Here is a 21101-nt window from a genome sequence, read left to right as displayed (position 1 = left end):
TCAGCTAACCTTAGCCCGGTCAACTCCTGCAGTCTGCACAGCTCGATTCAACCCAGAGCATACCGGACTGCTTTTTCTCCACCAAATCTCCATATCTCCGGATTCCTACCGCAAGCCCTGAACCTTTTCACTTGGATCATCGCAGCGAGATAACTGCTATCCGAGTGGCTACTCCTGGCTATCGTCTCTGTCCCGAAGCAAGCATCAGTTAACCTGGAACTAGCCTCGTGCTAGGCCCATCTCCCGGCTAGCTGAAGAGGTACATCGGCCACTTCACTCTTTTGCCAATTGACCTGAACCCCTTTTACTGGCGACACGGAAACCTGCCGATCCATCAAGACTGGTCTGCGGACATAACCGTCCGAGGGGGCTACAACAGACTCTTCCATCGCGACGTCCCCCTAAGGCCCTTCTGCTAGCCTGCTAGCCCCGGCCCGCTATCTGTCTGAATCGCCATGTCTCCAGCTCGCCTAGCTACTCACTGGTCCCTATGATCACTCAGCTATGCATGCCTCTCCCTAATGTCAATATGCCATTTCTGTTTTAGTTAGTGATTACTGCCTTATTTCACTGTAGAGCCTACAGCCCTGCTCAATATGCCTTAGCTGGCCCTGTTGTTCCACCTCGCACACTGGTTCTGGTAACCAGGTGACCTCACCTGGTTTAAATGGTGTCTCCAGAGACAAAACCTCTCTCATTGTCACTCAATGCCTCGATTTACCTCCACTGTATTCACATCCTACCATACCCTTGTCTGTATATTATGCCTTGAATCTATTCTTCCGCGTCCAGAAACCTGCTCCTTTTACTCTCAGTTCCGAATGTACCAAACAACCAGTTCTTTTAGCCTTTAGCTGTACCCTTATCCTACTCCTCCTCTGGTGATGTAGAGGTTAATCCAGGTCCTGCAATGCCTAGCTCCCCTTCCATTCCCCAGGCACTCTCATTTGTTGACTTCTGTAACGGTAAAAACCTTGGTTTCATGCATGTTAACATTAGAAGCCTCCTCCCTAAGTTTGTTTTACTCACTGCTTTAGCACACTCTGCCAATCCGGATGTCCTAGCCATGTCTGAATCCTGGAATAGGAAGGCCACCAAAAAGTGCTGTTTGGGGTTTTAGGCTGGGTTTCTGTACAGCACTTTGAGATATCAGCTGATGTACGAAGGGCTATATAAATAAATTTGATTTGATTTGATTTGCTGCTGGTGATTCTCTGATCCACCTCTACGCAGACAACACCATTCTGTATACTTCTGGCCCTTCTTTGGACACTTTGTTAACTAATCTCCAGATGAGCTTCAATGCCATACAACATACAACTCTCCTTCCGTGGCCTCCAACTGCTCTTAAATGCAAGGAAAACTAAAAGCATGCACTTCAACCGATCGCTGCCCGCACCTGCCTGCCTGACTTAGAATATGTGGACATCTACAAATACATAGGTGTCTGGATAGTCTGTAAACGTTCCTTCCAGACTCACATTAAGCATCTCCAATCCAAAATAAAATCTAGAATCGGCTTCCTATTTCGCAAAACAAAGCATCCTTCACTCATGCTGCCAAACATACCCTTGTAAAACTGACTATCCTACCGATCCTCGACTTAAGCGATGTCATGTACAAAATAGCCTCCAACACTCTACTCAGCAAATTGGATGCAGTCTATCACAGTGCCATCCATTTTGGCACCAAAGCCCCATATACTACCCACCACTGTAACCTGTATGCTCTTGTTGGCTGGCCCTCGCTTCATATTTGTCGCCAGACCCACTGGCTCCAGGTCATCTATAAGTCTTTGCTTGGTAAAGCCCTGCCTTATCTCAGCTCACTGGTCACCATAGCAGCACCCACCAATAGAACGCACTCCAGCAGGTATATTTCACTGGTCACCCTCAAAGCCAGTTCCTCCTTTGGCCGCTTTCCCTTCCAGTTCTCTGCTGCCAATGACTGGAACGAATTGCAAAATTCACTGAAGCTGGAGACTCATATCGCTCTCATTAACTTTAAGCATCAGCTGTCAGAGCAGTTCACAGATCATTGCACCCGTACATAGCCCATCTGTAAATAGCCGATCCAACTACCTCATCCTCATATTGGTTTATGCACACATGACTGTAAGTCGCTTTGGATAAAAGCGTCTGCTAAATGGCATATATTATATTATATATTATTCTCCTTTGCACTTCAGTACCAGAATAATTTTGCACGCCCAATTTTTCAGTTTTTGATTTGTTAAAAAAAGTTTGAAATATCCAATAAATGTCGTTCCACTTCATGATTGTGTCCCACTTGTTGTTGATTCTTCACAAAAAAATACAGTTTTATATATTTATGTTTGAAGCCTGAAATGTGGCAAAAGGTCGCAAAGTTCAAGGGGGCCGAATACTTTCACAGGGCACTGTACACAGATGAAGTCGGAAGTTTACATACACTTAGGTTGGAGTCTCTCCACACAGTCACCACTCCACACATTTATTGTTAACAAACTATAGTTTTGGCAAGTTGGTTAGGACATCTACTTTGTGTATGACACAAGTAATATTTCCAACCATTTTTTTAGAGACAGACCATTTTTTAGAGACAGATTATTTCACTGTATCACAATTCCAGTGGGTCAGAAGTTTACCTACACTAAGTTGACTGTGCCTTTAAATGGCTTGGAAAAGATGGCATCATCTGAAGGGAAACTTATGTGGATATATTGAAGCAACATCTCAAGACATCAGTCAGGAAGTTAAAGCTAGGTCGCAAATGGGTGTTCCAAATGGTCGTAGAAAAATGGCTTAAGGACAACAAAGTCAAGGTATTGGAGTGGCCATCACAAAGCCCTGACCTCAATCCTATAGAACATTTGTGTGCAGAACTGAAAAGGCGTGTGCGAGCAAGGAGGCCTACAAAGCTGACTCAGTTACACCAGCTCTGTCTGGAGGAATGGGCCAAAAGCTTGTGGAAGGCTCCCCGAAACGTTTGACCCAAGTTAAACAATTTAAAGGCAATGCTACCAAATACTATTTGAGTGTATGGAAACTTCTGACCCACTGGGAATGTGATGAAATAAATAAAAGCTGAAATAAATCATTCACTACTATTATTCTGACATTTCACATTGTTAAAATAAAGTGGTGATCCTAACTGACCTAAAACTGAATTTTTACTAGGATTAAATGTCAGGAATTGTGAAAAACTGAGTTTAAATGTATTTGGCTAAGGTGTATGTAAACTTCCGACTTCAACTGTAGGTTAATGAGCCATATCTGTTTATTGTCCAATGACATATTCAAAATAATCCATCTACCTTGATAATCTGTTTGGACAATTTGCACATTTGGATCAAAATTACTGTTAATATCATCACCCCTTTTTAATTTCTTTGCCCATAGGAGAAATATATTTCGCCCCCCAGTCCTTTTTCCACAAAACTTCATCTAAAATTGTTTCCTGTAAACAATAGATATTATTTTCCTTCTCTTTTAGTGAAGTACATACTGATCGTCTTTTCTTATTATCTGCCTAGCCGTTACAATTATAACTGGGTATACTTATTTCACCACTTACCATAATGAGACAACTTTCAATTCTATGTATCAAAATATATATGTTTGAAACGTACCATTAAAAAGTAACATGTTGATTGTCTATGTAGCTGTACCATGAAATTTGCATTGCTACTAAGTTAAACTCCAATTGGTCCCCACTATTCCACCCGCTAATAGCCCACCTCATCCCGAGTTGGGTTGTCATCCCAATGCCCTGCAGACCACCCCCGACCCCCCGGATCCCATAGCCCCGGAGAGACCGGGACCCATCCTTCAGAAAGAGCACAGTGCCACCCACAGAACAGAAGCAGATCAACCACCAAATGCATTTCCATCGCCCTCACCTCGATTTGTACTATATATAGCAGTTATATATATTTTATTTATTGTATTATTATTTTTAAATCCTGTTTCTTATTTTCCATCATTAGCTATTAATATTTGTAGTAATGTAGACAATTTATGCAAAGGATTTTTACCTCTCGCCATTACCAAAATTACATTATGGCAAACAATCATTATATTAGTAAACAGTTAGTGAATCATCCTATATTGTCCCGAACATCTTTAACTCCCTTGGAACAGTTGTGGGATAAACACACACACACACACACACACACACACACACACCCCCTTTTCCCCACAACAACCATAGACTCAGATTCTCAACAGTTGCACCATCCTAGAGCCCAACTCAAGAAAGGTCTTGATTTACAAATGTATATACAGTTGCAGCTGTATGAGAAGGCCTGCAAAACTGGGCAGAAATGGGGAGATTTGATTAACCATCGTCACAGCCTATATGGAGGTCAGATATACCCCCTTCACCTGAAACACACAACATGGTCCCCCGTAGTGACCATATTCCCAAGCATGTCCGTGCAGTCAGACCTTTGATTTTGTGCCACCAGAGCCACAATAATATACCCCCTCTCTGAATGTCCGAGTGTGACCCCATCCCCATGGGTTATTGCACCTAGAGTTGCCAGCACTGCCACTGCCTGGGTTGGGGCACCCCACCAGAATCCCCACCGGCTAGGTACAAGGTCGTCAAGGTTCTCATTAGCAGCTTTGAGAATGTCCTTGTATATTATGCTCTCCCATCAGGGGGCTTTGCAGGACCAACCCTGCAGGCTCAGAATCTGGAGTGGGCGGTGCTGCTCTCGGTCTCCAACCGCATTTTGGCTGCATACAGACCGCTTACAGCAGGCCCATAAAACAGAAAGGGACTTCTCCTTAGTATCTGGGTCATTCATGATGTCAAGCAATGTCTAGGGTATAGTGTTGTGTACCATTCCATCAATATAGGACCATAAAAAAAATGGTCTTAGATGTATAATATATTATTAAAATGTAGTTCCCAATGATAGGACAATAAACAAATTATATATATAATTTATTTTAAAACACTTTCACCACCATAGGACAATAAATAAAATGTATAATTATTTTATAATGTATATCCCTCATCTGAACAACATCAAAAGCTCTCTCAACCCCTGCTCACAGAAATACATTGGTTCTGGGATATGCAGCCATTCCCTTTCTCACTCAACACCACACTTTCTCAAACACCAAAAAACACACCACACCATCCATCCACACATACTGTGTTTACCTTCTGTTTACTGTGTTTTTCTCCACCATGTTGAATTACTGCTTTTGTGTTCCAATTAGTTATAGCTAGATTTTTCATTTGTATTATTACAATCCATAACTGGGCTAGAATTGCATTTCCTTATTTGCCTCCTCTATGAGAACTTTGTCATTTTTAAAATAGCCAAAGTGGTCTTTGTGTCTCTGAACAACTGGTTATCAATACACAGTTTATCCACGACAGCTACGCGTTTCCCTTTCAACCTATTTTCCTTGAAAATTGGATACAGAACTTTATGCCGTTCTGAAATTTCCTTCGGGAACTGGTCCTTCACGCCAGCATACCCATAATTTCATCTTTAAAGAAAGTTTGGCAACGATTGGATGTCCATACCTCTGCCCTCTCTGTCCGAAGTGGACACATTCAAGTTGGACTGTATCGATAGCTTTGCGTGGAATCTGAAGCGCTGTAAGGACAAACTAACTGTAGATTCAGGAACTTCTTCTTACCCTTGGATACCTGTAAGTACTAGATTCTCTCTCATGGATCTAGTCTGTATTTCAAGTAAGGCATCACTCAGAACGATGACTAATTTCTTAGCCTTGGGCGAACAGGGTAGTCCTTGTCTCAATTCCACGAATAAAACCAAGAGAATCAATTTTCAACAGGTGGAAAAAAACATACTAACATTTAAAATGACAGACTATTCTGGAATCAAAACTATTTATTCAGACAGTACAACTTTAACGGCACTGAGTAGGCATCACTTTCCAAAGTGTCAACCTTTAGCTTCAATCTTAGAACCCTCTGGCTCTAGCTTGCCAACTGAGAAATATTACAATAAGGCAGTGGCTATGTTAGTCAACATAGAATTAAAATAATAAATGTGACTTTCGAAGTGGTAAGAAGTTGTGGTTACAATCCTTGGATCAACTCACAACTGAATTAAAACATTTTAAAATGCAGCAGAAATAAGCTAAAATAACATATTTGCTTAAAAATCAGATAAAGCAAAGCAGGCTACAATTTCTGTAAAACATATGTGATACTATCAAATTTGTAATTATAAAATAATTTGAACTAATAACACATTTAAAAATAAATCTCAAAGTTAATCTCTGTTTTAAAATGAACTCCTTAATGATACAACTCCTAATGCATCTTTCAGAAAGTGCTTATAGGGGCCTTCCGAATGGTGCAGGTACTGCATCGCAGTGCTTGAGGAATCACTAAAGACCCGGGTTCAATCCCGAGCTGTGTCTTAGCCGGCCACAACCGGAAGACCCATAAGGTGGCGCAAAATTGGCCCAGCGTCATCCGGGTTAGGGGAGGGTTTGGCCAGCCGGGATGTCCTTGTCCTATCGCACTCTAGTGACTCCTTGTGGCGGGCCGGGAGCACACACGCTGACAGTCGCAAGTTGTACACTGTTTCCTCCGACACATTGGTGCGGCTGGGTCAAGAAGCAGTGCAGCTTGGAGGGGTCGTGTTTCAGAGGACACATGGCTCTTGACCGAGTCCGTACAGGAGTTGCAGCAATGGGACAAGATTGGAACTACCAATTCGGGAGAAAAAGGAGTAAAAAGTACCAAAAAAAAAGACAAATAATATTAGAAAGTGCTTATATAAAACAGACCATGTATTCTGTCTGAATGGAAGAGTATCTTAAGAATAAATCTTCTTTGAAATGTTGTGGCACTTATTGAGAAAAGGATTCTTCCGTCTTAAGATTTGACTCCCGTCCCTGTTATTGGTTCAGTAGGTCGGTTTACTCATATACTCCTCCATTGTCTGTTGAGAGAACAGAAGAAACATATTGAAATATTTGGGCAAGTGTCACACTTAAGTGACTATGTGTGTGGGTCACCTCTTGTAGTGTCTCTGCCTCCTCCATAGCAATGCCCACAGCTGTCTTGGAGGTCTCCAGGATCTCTCCTCCCACCAGGAACTCATCCAGGATGAAGTATGCCTTCTCAAAGTTAAAAGATGATGTCCGGCTGACACACACACAGTTGAAGGATATCGATGAGTCACACACTCCCAAAATCAGCCAAAGAATGAGGCAGGGTTGTAGGGGACTGCAGAAAGAGATGGTGTGCTACAGGACGTGCGTATGACTATGTGTAACAGTACTCTTCTTGCGTTGTGTACAATCAATCAGACACAAACTCCAACTTGTAGCACCAGTCATTGAGATTTATTCTGATCGGAACAGCACAAAATTGCACGTCATGCAATGCACGGCTCACCATCCAACTCTGCACTCATGCACTGTACAAAATATACGCCCCCCGACACAATAAGTTGCTAGCTAGTATTAGCGGGAATTCTCTACAACAAAATGCACAAGAAATATTCACCAAAAAATGCTGCATCTTATGTGTGATGTTCGAATAACATTTACAAATTGATATAAATTGTACATTTAAACCATCACTTGAGAGTATAAAAATAAATTCTGACGTACAATGCTTTGCAAACAACAACTTGCCGCTGGTTTGGTGCTTGTTCACTGGGACGATTCTAACTGAATCCTCCCTTGTAAGCACGCTACGCAAACCAGCCAATAAAATGCCATGTTGAGTAGGTGAAGGCAAGACAAAACTAAAACCAAAAACCCATTGGCTTAACAATATAGTGGCAAGGGGAATCACCAATATAACCCTGTTACATGTGCTATCATTTTACCCCATACATTTTCCCAGACACACAAAAGTACTTGTTACTTTTTGAATGCTTTGAGGACAGGAAAACGGTCAAATTCACACACTTATCAAGAGAACATCCCAGGTCATCCCTGCTGCCTCTGATCTGGCGGACTCACTAAACACAAATGCTTAGTATGTAAATTGTCTGCGAGTTAGAGTGTATCCCTGCCAATCCGTATGAAATTTGTTTCATTTTTCAAATATATTTATAAAAACCTGTTTTTGCTTTGTCATTATGGGGTATTGTGTGTAGATTTAGGAGGAATAAGGCTGTAACGTAGCAAGATATGCACTGTACCATACCCTTCCTTGCCTTAGTTTAATCATATAATTATTTATTTGCAATAATTGTTTTGATGAAATTCTAATTTTGCTTCTAGTCGTTCCAATTCCTTCCTAATTCGTTCGATAACATTATGGAAAAAGGGTTTATTGTATAAATGTGGCAACACCTCTCTTGCTTTGGAAAATACAATGGGTTAGTTTTCAGGCCTTCTGGGCAGGTTGAGTGGTCATTGTTCTAACAATCTTTGCTAGAACTGGCATCCCTGCAACAGAGCACGCGAACAGAGGCAGCAGTTGTCTGTGTGTGTTGTGCTTTTTCTTCGAGTTGTAAAAGCAAGCAGAGCAAAAACTGGCTACTCTTTATTTGACTGATGTAGCTGGCAAAGTAACTGCTGTTTGACTTAACAGAAAATGTTTACTTATTCCCAGTGATGAGCTAGTAGTGTAACTGACATGTAACGTTAGCTAATGTCTCATCCCCCCTCGACTGAATTTCTGTCTGAAGTGAATGAACTAGAGCTAGCTCCTAGCTACCACAGCCAGTTCAGCTCTAGCCTCTGGTAGCAGTATCTAACAGCTGCTGTGAGTATGAAAACATTTGGTAGCCTTTGTTGTTTTCTCCAGTTGATGTACCATTAGAGCTAGTCAAATGTTGGCTAACGTTAGATATTATTTTTACCCCAATCACAGTCAATATAGCAATGTAACATTATTGATCTGTCAGTTTCCCTAGTTAGTTTCTTACTTGTTATACCGACACAGTATAAACAGCTCTACAGGCTTCACTGTCACAGTGCAGTCAGTACACAACACTATGCTCTTCTTAGCAGAATCAGATGGTGACAGGTGTCCCTGCAGTGTCAGACAGCCAGGGATGACCAATCTTCAGAGCTCAGGTGAATTTTGCAGTATATTATAACAATCAGTGAATGGATACAAAGTTCCATCTTGAGTTGATGGGTAGACTACAGTCTGGGATCTGGGAATAATGGTCACTTCAGTTATTGAACCATTGATTCTATTCTTGGATTATATAATGTATAACTGTACACCAAGGTAATTCTTTGTCATGCCTCATTGGATAAGGATCAGATGGTGACAGGGGTCTCAGCAGGGTCAGGTAACCAGGGAAGACTAGTCTGTGATGTTGAGGAGCTTTCGCAGATGCAACATTTTATTCTCTTTGTGCAGTAAACCACCAGACAAGCCAGAAGCTTCAAAGATTTAAACTATTTTAAGGCAGTCTGATTAACCTCTAAAGTTGATTTCCAAACTATATCAAGGGTTAAGAGGCTTTTCCTGACAACAAAACATAAAACAAAAATGTGAGGATGACCTGGGAGACTGATGATGAATGGATACAGATGTGTTTGAAAGCTTCGTCATGTTCATATAATCTCAGACATAAATTACTGCAGTTTAAGACCATCCAAAGAACATTCTATAAAATGCGAACCTTCCCTGTTATTGTAGCATTTCGCTACACTCTCATTAACATCTGCTAACCATGTGTATGTGACAAATAAATTTGATTTGATTTAATGGTGAGAGGTTAGCATGTCTTGGAGGTATGATATTTATGAGACTAACTTTCTCACTCATCATTACAACGTTAATTCTTGGTTAACTGCACGAACCCTGGCTAACAAGTTGAACCAGCAATATAAAATTTGGTTTAATTACTTATTTACTAAATACCTAACTAATCACACAGAATTACACATACACATAATTAAATCAAATTACAAATTACGTCATAAAGGAAAACGTCCCTAGCGGGCGGAACAGATATGACAGCTTGTTACACAAAAGGAAAGGGGCTGGGTTTGAGTGAAAGTGCGAGAAGACTGAGGAACAAAGGCCGAAGCTGTGCTATTGTAAATACAGTATCTTATGCATTCGAAATTACCACCCATTTGGAAAAGGAAAATGCAATAAATATTTACTCTGAGCTGCGCTTCGGTAGGTTGGTGGTAGATGGAAGTCAGTGTTGACAACCAGAGACATTCTTCAAAGGACTCGGTTGGGCAATTGTATATGTTGTAGTAACATCTGTGTGGTAGACGGGATACTCTGTCTGTTCCTTCCTAACCGGCGTTTGCAGCTGCTGTTGCTAACTCAACGGCTAGGAGGTATCACTTCTGTAGTAAATAAGAATTCAAAGTTCATACCATTCGCAACCAAAGCTCACGCTGATGTTGGCTTCATTCTGTAGTTATTATCTGAACCATTCTGACATCGGACCGTCGCCCTACATCCTCGGAACAGGAGGTTACATTGTCGTCAAGGGCTTATATAGGAAGGGAGAGGAGGGCATGTTTGAAAAGTTTTATAGCCCATGTCCGTTCACAGGGGCGGGCCACTGATTGAGCAGAGCCCTAACCTTATGAAAACCCAAATCTCACATTTTAGAAGCTAAAATCATATTTCATCCCATCACAAATAATTTCATATTCAAACATTTAAATTGAACAACAATTCCATGTGAATCCAATAACTCTGTGTAGACTGTCATCTTATCACTGATGAGAATGTCTCAGATGACAACTGAACTGACATCATATTCATTAAGTACCACCGCATATGTTCCATTGGTTGGATTAATTTCCCCCCACCTTCTGATGTTCCCAGAATCTCTATGTTAACCAAGGGTTTTGTAAATGTAACGTCAGTAGGGTAGAGAGGAAAAAAGGGGGGGGAGAGCTATTTATGACTGTCATAAACCTACCCCCAGGCCAACGTCATGACACTATGATCCCTTTTTGATGTCACTTGTTAAAGGATTTTTAGGCCTTGAGACAATACCGACATGGATTGTGTATATGTGCCATTCAGAGGGTGAACAAGACAAAAGATGTAAGTGCCTTTGAACGGGGTATGGTAGTAGGTGCCAGGCGCACCGGTTTGAGTGTGTCAGCAAAGGTTTTTCCCTGTCAACAGTTTCCCGTGTGTATCAAGAATGGTTCACCACCCAAAGGACATCTACCCAACTTGACACAAGTACTGTGGGAAGCATCCCTATGGAATGTATTCAACACCTTGTAGAGTCCATGCTCTGATGAATTGAGGCTGTTTTGAGGGCAAAGGCGGGTGCAACTCAATATTAGGAATGTGTTCCTAATGTGTTGTACAATCAGTGTATATTTCACTTGAGCGTGTGTGTGTCTAAGGAGGACTGGTGAGGAGGAAGGGGTTTAGGAGGTTAAACATGAACCACTAAAGGGGCCAAGGATGGTTCCAGTCTACCCAATTCCCTCCTCCTTTCCCTCCCTCTACAGTACAGTACACAGGCACCATAGTCTGTTCCAGCCCAGAGACAATAGTGAGAGGGGCTAAACACAGACAGCAATATGGGTCAACAGAGAAACAAAAGAAGGAAAGACCGAAGTCAAAAATAGGAAAACAAATAATCTGCCAAATAAAGAAAATCAGAGACAGCGAGAAGGGATATAAGAGAAAGATAGAAGGTAAACCACAGACAGATCCAGCCCAGACCCAGAGAGAGGTTCTGCTTCCTCAGTCACCTTTTGTAAACAATCTTGAGGTCCCTCCAGAGGAGGAAGTTACAGGAGTGGGGAGGGCAAGCCAGCACCATCAGAGTCATTTCCCTCGTCACCTTCTTCTCTCTCTGTCACCGGAGTGAACCACTTTTGCAGTCGCAACTTCCCCTGCCGACTTAACAGTAGCAGGAAGTGCATCTGAGGGGGGAGGGGCAGGAAGTTGACCAGCATGGGACCCAAATTGTAAAAATAGAATGACTAGAATGGGTATTATTGTAGGCAACAGATTGAGTGTATGTCTTCAGACATAGTATGCTCATGTAACACATGAATGGACATATTCATACAGGCTACTCACACATACTCAGACACTTTGAACACACCCCACAATTACACACTTAGGCCTAGTTGATGTGTTGCAATCCAAAACAACACTTCGAACTGATACGTGGTTGTTGGGGTGGGTATAATTTGTGGAACGTTCCAACAGGAATCTGTTCCAAAAACCTCGGAAAGTACAAGGTTGCCAACAAACAAAGTTGCACGATTCTTAATGTTTGTCCATACACTACCAGAGAGAGGGCAGACATTTTTCGGGATAAACCTGGTGAGTGAAAAAAAATGTCGTTACCCTATTCACAAATAGGATGCCATGAAAATGTAAAAGTATTACAATGTGTCTTATTCTGCCACTATACCACTTTGTATGTGTCGTTTGTTGGCAACCTTGTTATTTACGAAGTTTTTGGAACAGATTCCTGTTGGAACGTCCACAAAGTACACCCACCCACGTTGTTGTGCAAGACAAAAACGATATTTCACAATCTCCACAAAATCAGCCTAATAAAATGGGCAGTTTTAGCAAAAATATAACTTACACATGACTTTCGAAACGTTCTAGTATGAAAACAACACATTGTGCAACAACCCATCGATAAACAGCTTCTTATGCAAGACAGACGGCACAACTGTTCAAGTGGGAGAGGTGGTTTCAGTGGTGCCAGCCAGCAACGCTTCTTTAAGCTACTGTAGTGTCCGGGCAAACAGGTGGAGACAACCTGCCAAATCAACTGGGTGTGGCATTGACAACACCGTTACTGTAGCCTACTCACCTTTTGGACAGGTGCATGTTCGATAGAGAGAATGTACTTTCCCTGTAAAATGTCAAAACATGGAACCAAAAGCAGACATTTTACTCACCATCGTGAAGCTGCAATGTGAGAGTAAGGCCAACAGTTGAGGGAAAATATGTTAACTACATTCTTGCGTAAAACCGGCACAAAGGGACTGGCAACGTCAAATTCCCACAATGCTGTGGGTTAAGTTACCAAACCATATCTTCTCTAGTCCTGACTGTGCCGCGCCCCGTTTTTTGCTTTGCTTGGTCGGAATTGGTTCACACCTTTCACAGGAGGTTCCTGGGCAAGGTGCATTGTAGTACTTTACTAACTGGTTTATGATCAAATATAGATATTATCCTGTTTGTCAAGAAGCCAAGTTATGTGCGTCTATTATTTCATTTCCAGCGACAGACATATTGCGTGTTGTTTTGGATTTTTCTATTGTAGCCCAAAGGCCTATAAAAACCGACAATTAGTCTCAGTTCCCCCAGAATTATTATCAATAATTCCCTGATTTAATTTTCTTCTGTTACTGAAATATGCGGTCGTTGAAATTGAATTTGAAATGCTGTGCATGCAACTCCTGAATTTGCCATGCAAACCTATTGGAGATTCAGTAGGATTGTTTTTTAACATTAATTCAAGCCAATAGACATCATGGACAGTGTCGAACTGACACCAGTTGACACCGAGATTGATTGTGCTTCAGTTGTTGATCCCAACTCGCCGCTGGGTGGCCGACGGTGTCATCCAATGTAAATTCACACACGTGGGTTTGGTCCAAGTTAAAACCGGAGGAGAGAGTGCAATAACAGACGACGGGACGAGAGGATTCCATGGGTAATACAACGATGTCTCTTTACCGCAACTCCGCGTGGTTTCTGAAAGGAATGACTGAATTCACCAGGTAAGATTTTCTCCGCTATGGTGTTTCTGTCATCATCATCATCATCATCAGCAGCAGCAGCAGCAGCAGCATCACATTGATGCTTATATATTTACTCTCTCCTATCTGTTGGGCACATAAGCACACATGTGTTATAGTTGATTTTTATATTTCATGTAGTCAAATCCCTGGCTACAAATGTCACAAGTTACAAACTAAATCGATAAAATGTATACAACTGAATGTTCAAAAATAAATATTTTCTATTCCATAACAATGTGTATATTTTCTCTCTTTCGTTCTCTCTCTCTCTCTCTCTCTCTCTCTCTCTCTCTCTCTCTCATTTCCCTTTCTTTCTCTCTTTCTCTCTGTGCATGTGTGTTCATCATTTGGCAGATAGTATTAAATTCATCACAGTGAACATTCTGTGAACATCACAGTGATTCAGGTAGATTCTAGATGTTCACTGGTAAAAAGAATCATCAACCAATTAAACAGATGGAGAATAGTGGTTAAGCAGTGTTCCAACCCTGTCTGGATTAATCCTGTCATTTTGCTTTGAATGCCTCAATCAGTGACCTGTAACTTGTATGTACAATACATGTGTATTCATGTCTGTATTGCTTACCACTGTCATTTGAGTTATTTTACCCTCAATGATTAAGTATTGCATTAGGATAGCAAAACTGATCCAAGATCTGTAAAATAGGGCCTGGGCCATTACTGCTGTGTTGTGTCAAAACCACTAAATGGACAAAACTTTTAAAGAACCGTTGACTTTTTGCCATCATATTACTAATCAATTGGGTCATTAATGCTAACTACAAAGCTTTACAATCTTATTTGGATATCGACCAGCTCAAGTCAATGCCATCATGTGGAACTATTAATAAATGGTTTTCAAATAGCATCGGATCACACTGCCCTTCCTCATTCTGAACAACAAAGCAATTAAATCCAACTGAAGAGGTGCCTTTGTCATTTATTCCCCACTTCCTTTGTTCAATGTTGTGTTTTCTTGCAGAGACCAGTCTCTTTACCCGCCCTGACCCTTGACTCCGCTAGTGTTTACACTGCATGACACCACCAAACAGAGCGTGCATTTAGCCCAAAACAATCCCCAAGTACGGCGCTGCCTTACTCCCTTCATCCCCCATTGGGAACAATGGCTGCCATTGAACCCCTTGACGTGGCACACAGGCTGCTGTAGCTGTCACCAGCGGTGGCCTCAGAACCACCTCCCCTCTCCTTCTCACATTACCTAAGAGATGATGTGACAGTCTTTCCCTTTGTTAGACCTTTGTCTTGCTCACTGAATATCTGAACTGTTTTGAATTGGTTCCATTTTAGATGCTGTCTCCTCACTCTGACCATATCTGACCCCAGGACATCTATGTGCACTGGCACTGACCTACTTTCTTTTAATCTGTTTTTGATCAATCATTCAATGAATTATTTCAACTGGAAAGGGGTTTATTGTCACCCTCTACCACCCTGTGGAATGGAGCAGTGGATGGATAGCCTCCACCTGACTGTTGTCTGTCTATCTGTGTGTGTTGCAGGAGTGCATTCCTGTCTGCAGCCAAGCACTTTGTGGAAAAGGACCTGGAAGTGTCCATGGCAGGCAGGGTCTTCATGATCACTGGAGCCAACAGTGGCATAGGGAGAGCTACAGCCATGGCCATCGCCAAGAGAGGTATGGTGTGTCTGTAGAGGAGAGAGAGAGAGCGAGTGTGTGTGTAAGTTAGTGAGTACATGTGTGTCTTTGGAGGAAGAGCATCATCACATTTCACCGCACTGAATACACCCCTGGTGCAGCCACTCTTGCTCTACTGTTATCCCCCATCCCCTTTCCAGGTGGTACAGTCCACATGGTGTGCAGGAACAAGGACAAAGCAGAGGAGGCTAGGGCTGACATTGTCAAGGAGTCAGGAAATAAAGTGAGTGAGTTTGGGCCTCTCTCTTACCCTCACAATGTGTGTGTGTGTGTGTGGGGGGGGGTAATCATCATGTAATGTGCCCCTGCTCCCCTCACCTTGTGCTTTGTACCCCTGCAACTAGTGTAATAATCATATAATTTCAGGAAATATATGTCCACATTCTGGACCTATCAGAGACACGGAAGGTTTGGGAATTTGCAGAGGCCTTCAAGAGGAAGTACAAAGCCTTGAATTTACTGGTGAGTGCTGAACACGTTTGAATCAAACTGATAACCATGTAACATATATTTCTACCTCTAGTCATCACCCTGCCTTTTATCATTCTCTCTCTTTCTATAATTGTACACAGAGTTCTTCCCATGTTTTATATAGCTTTACATGTGTACAGCATTCATAATGTAGGATTATTGATTGACTGATTGACGTGGACAGATAAATAATGCAGGCTGCATCATGAGTGAGAGGGATGTGAACGCCGAGGGGCTGGAGAAGAGCTTTGCCAGTAACGTCATGGGTGAGTCAATGACAGAGGTTAATGTGAATACTTCAGGCTCATAACCACTTCTGTTCAAAACCCCTTGAAAGAAACACATCTCTCTCCATCTCTAGGTGTGTATATCCTGACCAGGGGACTGATTCCCTTACTGGAGAAGAGTGCAGAGCCCAGAGTGGTGAGTTTGAAACCCACTGGCAGTTTCTCTCATAGATGTAATTTGACAAAAAATAATAATAATACTTCAGTGTGCTTCCTGTTTATGATTATTTAATATTTCCTGTCTCCCCTCCCTCCTCAGATCACAGTTTCATCTGGAGGGATGCTGGTCCAGAAGCTGAGGACAGGGAACCTGCAAACAGAAATAGGCCGCTATGACGGGACCATGGTCTACGCACAGCACAAGGTGAGGGGAACAGGGGCACACGGCACCAGGTGAGGGGAGCAGGGGCACACGGCACCAGGTGAGGGGAGCAGGGGCACACGGCACCAGGTGAGGGGAGCAGGGGCACACGGCACCAGGTGAGGGGAGCAGGGGCACACGGCACCAGGTGAGGGGAGCAGGGGCACACGTCACAAGGTGAGGGGAGCAGGGGCACACGGCACCAGGTGAGGGGAGCAGGGGCACACGGCACCAGGTGAGGGGAGCAGGGGCACACGGCACAAGGTGAGGGGAGCAGGGGCACACGGCACCAGGTGAGGGGAGCAGGGGCACACGGCACCAGGTGAGGGGAGCAGGGGCACACGGCACCAGGTGAGGGGAGCAGGGGCACACGGCACCAGGTGAGGGGAGGCAGGTGAGCAGGGAGCAGGGGTGAGGGGAGGGGCACACGGCACCAGGTGAGGGGAGCAGGGGCACACGGCACCAGGTGAGGGGAGCAGGGGCACACGGCACCAGGTGAGGGGAGCAGGGGCACACGGCACCAGGTGAGGGGACCAGGGGCACACGGCACCAGGTGAGGGGAGCAGGGGCACACGGCACCAGGTGAGGGGAGCAGGGGCACACGGCACCAGGTGAGGGGAGCAGGGGCACACGGCACAAGGTGAGGGGAGCAGGGGCACACGGCACCAGGTGAGGGGAGCAGGGGCACACGGCACCAGGTGAGGGGAGCAGGGGCACACGGCACCAGGTGAGGGGAGCAGGGGCACACGGCACAAGGTGAGGGGAGCAGGGGCACACGGCACAAGGTGAGGGGAGCAGGGGGACACGGCACAAGGTGAGGGGAGCAGGGGCACACGGCACCAGGTGAGGGGAGCAGGGGCACACGGCACCAGGTGAGGGGAGCAGGGGCACACGGCACCAGGTGAGGGGAGCAGGGGCACACGGCACAAGGTGAGGGGAGCAGGGGCACACGGCACCAGGTGAGGGGAGCAGGGGCACACGGCACCAGGTGAGGGGAGCAGGGGCACACGGCACAAGGTGAGGGGAGCAGGGGCACACGGCACCAGGTGGGGGAGCAGGGGCACACGGCACAAGGGGCACAAGGTGAGGGGAGCAGGGGCACACGGCACAAGGGGCACAAGGTGAGGGGAGCAGGGGCACACGGTACAAGGGGCACAAGGTGAGGGGAGCAGGGGTACACGGCACAAGGGGCACAAGGTGAGGGGAGCAGGGGCACCCGGCACAAGGGGCACAAGGTGAGGGGAGCAGGGGCACACGGCACAAGGTGAGGGGAGCAGGGGTACACAGACATCCATACAAGGTTGGAGACAATGATAGTAAGTGCATGATGTGGTGGTCTCTTGCTGGTCTGTGCTTGTCACATCATCTAGGGCTGATTTTATTTGGTCAGAAATGTTACATTTGAGATTTGTGTTTGAACTGATCCCAGCTACTGGTGTGTGTTTCAGAGGCAACAGGTGGTGATGACAGAGCAGTGGGCCCAAACCCATAGCAACATCCACTTCTCAGTGATGCATCCCGGCTGGGTGGACACACCAGGTACTGTATCAATACACCACAGCTACACAACTACCAGCAGCAAACAGCTTCGGTTCCAAGTATGACAACATTGTAAACACATATCCACATTTGGAGATTGACATTTACTATTGAGATTTACAATTTCAATATAGATATCCGATGCCGTTTTAATACAAATCTAATAGTTTTAAAACGTAATACATTCTGATCAACAATTGTTTATTAAAATAAAATGTGTTACTGATGAGTCTCTCTCTGGAGTTGTAGCGGTGGCCAATGCCATGCCTGACTTCCACCAGTCTATGAAGGACAGCCTGAGGACCCCGGAGCAGGGAGCTGACACCGTGGTGTGGTTGGCCATCTCAGAGGCCGCCGCCACCAAGCCCAGCGGAAGCTTCTTCCAGGGTAGGCAGTAAAAGACACAGAATACACTTACCACACAACTTCTCCATTAAACGAAGTATCACAAACAAAAGTAAAGCATGGCCTGAAGCATGGGATTGTCCCCATTTGTTTGCCAATTACAGAGAACGATTTAATATGTGTTTTGTGGTAAAGTATCAGAGGTCATGACCAGAAGAGAGAGACAAAACTACAGTAAGACAGCAAAGTGAGGTCTAGTGTAGAGTGTCATGGGTTAAGTGTCAGATCCACGCACTCTCTCTCCTCACAACTCGTTCTCAATCTGTGCTTCTGGAGAAAACAAGAGCTCTTTAAAACAGCCAGGCTTCTCGGGTACAGTGGACCTCAGTCAGAATTGGAGAAGAGAGAGACCGAAGGAGAGGGAAAGAGAAGAATAGAGAGGGAAAGAGGATATTTGGAGCATATGGGAGGGCTTTAGAGAGAGGGAAAGGAGAGAGAAAGAAGATGAGTGCTGTCTGAATGAAGTGTTTGTCTGTGTGGGTTTGACTGGGGGCATGAGAAGACTGGAGGTTGGGGATAGCAGGGGTGGGTTGGGCTGGGTTTCTGGCATTGGTCCACTGCAGCTGGAGCTCTTGGTACCAGATACTGCCAGAGTACAGTGGAACCCCCCCTCCCTCTGACACACGCCCTCTTCCTCCATTGTGGCGACCTCAGTAACCTTCCCCAGCACAGCGGGATAGCAAAGAATCACTTCAATAGAGTCACTAACACAGACACCCCCTCTCATCTCTGCGCCTGCATTTACACAATACATATCAGGGGACAACAGCTAGGCCTACATTGTTTTGTTTGAACTGTATTTTCTAGATAACTTCATTGACACAGCTATAGGACGGATCAATCACAACGTGAATAGTAAATGCTTCTATTTTAACCAACCAGGTTGTAAAACAGATTGTGTTCTGTGTGTCAGATCGGAGGATGGTGTCGGCCCACCTGCCCCTGGCCTGGACCCACAGTTCCCAGTTGGAGCAGCAGAAGTTCATGAGTGTGATGGAGGATCTGGCCAAGACCTTCCAGCCCCACTAAGACCACTACCACCCACCAGTACTATATATACACTGGAACCAGTGTACCGTATCACAATATTCTGTGACCCAGTTCAGCAAAGCTAACAGTCTACACATACCTGTCAGGGGGGAGGAGAGAGGAGGCATCCTATTAGATTTGATTTGGACTACTTTAACAATTTAGATATTTATTGAACCAGAGCACATTTAATATGTAACCTCTACATGGCTTAAAACACGTTATATTTTAAGCTCAACTCCAGCACTGAGGGCTAAAACAGAACAGTGTTTGATGGTGATGATGCTGATTTAGGGTTCCCTGAAAAGGGTTCTTTACCTTGTTGCCTTTGAGCTGCTGATAGGGAAAGCACTTTTCAGTTATTTATACATTTAACCCAACAAACACAGTATGTTGCTTTTCTACCACTTCACACAGTGACTCAATGAAAGCTGTCAATCAGATGGGAATCTGATGTGACCAAAGTCACTTCCTTATTCATCCACAAATCACATCACAGCCTGTTGCTATGGGCCCAGCCTAACAACACGTGGTTGGTTGGTTGGTTTACTCTGCTCGTGTTCAAACTAATTTACCCAAAGTGCTTCTTTAGTATTACAACCTTATGAAGTTGTCTATAAAGCTTGTGTACATAACTGATTAAATGCATGGTGTACATTAACAAAATGACAACATCAGGAGGGCAAACACCAGAGGGATACACTACAAATCAGGATCAGAGTTAGCCAGCTAACTTTGATTAACAACCAGAAATAACGATTGAAACCTAAACTTTGATATGTGTTTTTGGTTGAGTCAATTAGACCATGCCAATTTCATGCTTATCTTATAAAAATACAAGTTATTTCTGAATATTTTGGCAAGTTAGCTGGCTAAATCATTGATTTTTCGTTGTAGTATAAGCCTTTGTGTGGTTATACTGAGCCCAGGCATGAAGAGACCTCTCACTATCAGCAGGTAGATGGGCCTTTTACCTATTCACACCCAAGAGGTAAGGAAGGAACCACAGCATTACCTGACATGTCCAATACAGCTAAGGTATATTTATTTAATACTATTGATGTTTAAGGGGCACTTAAACAGTTTGAGGAAGTGATAAGATAAATATATGCTTAAAGGCAATAATGTAGGCATGTATTTTGTATTATCATCCTTGAATAAAATAAAATTCACTTATGTAAAACCCAGCTTTCTATGTCTTTTCTGACTGTTACTGTATTGCAGACGGGAGACATCCAACACAAGAGTTATAGACTTATTAACAGGTCTGAATGGATTTCTTTATTAAGATTTCATTTCATTTCTTTCTTCACCGTGACAGAGTGCCACAGGGAGACTAGTCAGTACTGTCAATATTACCAAGAGTTTCTCTTTAAAAATACAATTATTAAAGATATACAACAATCGGTCGGAAAAACAAGATTATTTACGAGCAGTATGACATGATAAAATGACAGAGGTTAAAGAGTAATAGAGAACGTAAACTGTATAATTCAGAGGAGGCTGGTGGGAGGAGCTATAGGAGGACAGGTTCAATGTCATGGCTGAAATGGTATAAATGAAACAGTTTTAAACACATCAAACAAATGGAAACCACGTTTGACTCCATTCCATAAATGCCATGAGCCGGTCCTCCTATAGCTCCTCCCAGTAGTCTCCTC

At 43.8% G+C, this 21101-nt stretch overlaps 2 protein-coding genes across 2 annotated transcripts; one reads left to right on the top strand and one right to left on the bottom strand.

Annotated features, from left to right (window-relative positions):
• Positions 1–4928: 4928 nt before the first annotated feature.
• Positions 4929–13367, bottom strand: LOC118397560 (AP-1 complex subunit sigma-3-like). Its single transcript, XM_035792459.2, has 4 exons — positions 12825–13367; positions 11649–11822; positions 6999–7128; positions 4929–6922 (listed from the first exon to the last, which is right to left on the bottom strand). The coding sequence occupies exons 2-4, from the start codon at positions 11726–11728 to the stop codon at positions 6887–6889; spliced, it is 246 nt and encodes an 81-aa protein (XP_035648352.1). The 5' UTR covers positions 11729–11822; positions 12825–13367; the 3' UTR covers positions 4929–6886.
• A 118-nt stretch (positions 13368–13485) lies between these two features.
• dhrs12la (dehydrogenase/reductase 12-like a) lies at positions 13486–20627 on the top strand. The gene is made up of 10 exons (XM_052467894.1): positions 13486–13652; positions 15194–15327; positions 15489–15571; positions 15715–15810; positions 16004–16085; positions 16181–16242; positions 16366–16470; positions 17916–18006; positions 18256–18393; positions 19325–20627. Exons 1-10 carry the CDS (start codon positions 13582–13584, stop codon positions 19438–19440), a joined length of 978 nt encoding a protein of 325 aa, XP_052323854.1. The 5' UTR covers positions 13486–13581; the 3' UTR covers positions 19441–20627.
• Positions 20628–21101: the final 474 nt, after the last annotated feature.

Source organism: Oncorhynchus keta, chromosome 18, assembly GCF_023373465.1.
Source record: "Oncorhynchus keta strain PuntledgeMale-10-30-2019 chromosome 18, Oket_V2, whole genome shotgun sequence".
NCBI lineage: Eukaryota > Metazoa > Chordata > Actinopteri > Salmoniformes > Salmonidae > Oncorhynchus > Oncorhynchus keta.
This window is presented reverse-complemented; position numbering and strand designations above follow the sequence as displayed.

Excerpts from the sequence above, each read along its gene's own strand:
- dhrs12la (XM_052467894.1), top strand. The coding sequence starts at position 13,582 with ATGGGTAATACAACGATGTCTCTTTACCGCAACTCCGCGTGGTTTCTG. Across the intron at positions 13,653-15,193 it reads GGAATGACTGAATTCACCAG|GAGTGCATTCCTGTCTGCAG; the intron begins GTAAGATTTTCT and ends TGTGTGTTGCAG. Across the intron at positions 18,394-19,324 it reads CAGCGGAAGCTTCTTCCAGG|ATCGGAGGATGGTGTCGGCC; the intron begins GTAGGCAGTAAA and ends TCTGTGTGTCAG.
- LOC118397560 (XM_035792459.2), bottom strand. The coding sequence starts at position 11,728 with ATGACTCTGATGGTGCTGGCTTGCCCTCCCCACTCCTGTAACTTCCTC. Across the intron at positions 7,129-11,648 it reads CTCAAGATTGTTTACAAAAG|CCGGACATCATCTTTTAACT; the intron begins GTGACTGAGGAA and ends TGTGTGTGTCAG. Across the intron at positions 6,923-6,998 it reads AGGCAGAGACACTACAAGAG|ACAATGGAGGAGTATATGAG; the intron begins GTGACCCACACA and ends TTCTCTCAACAG.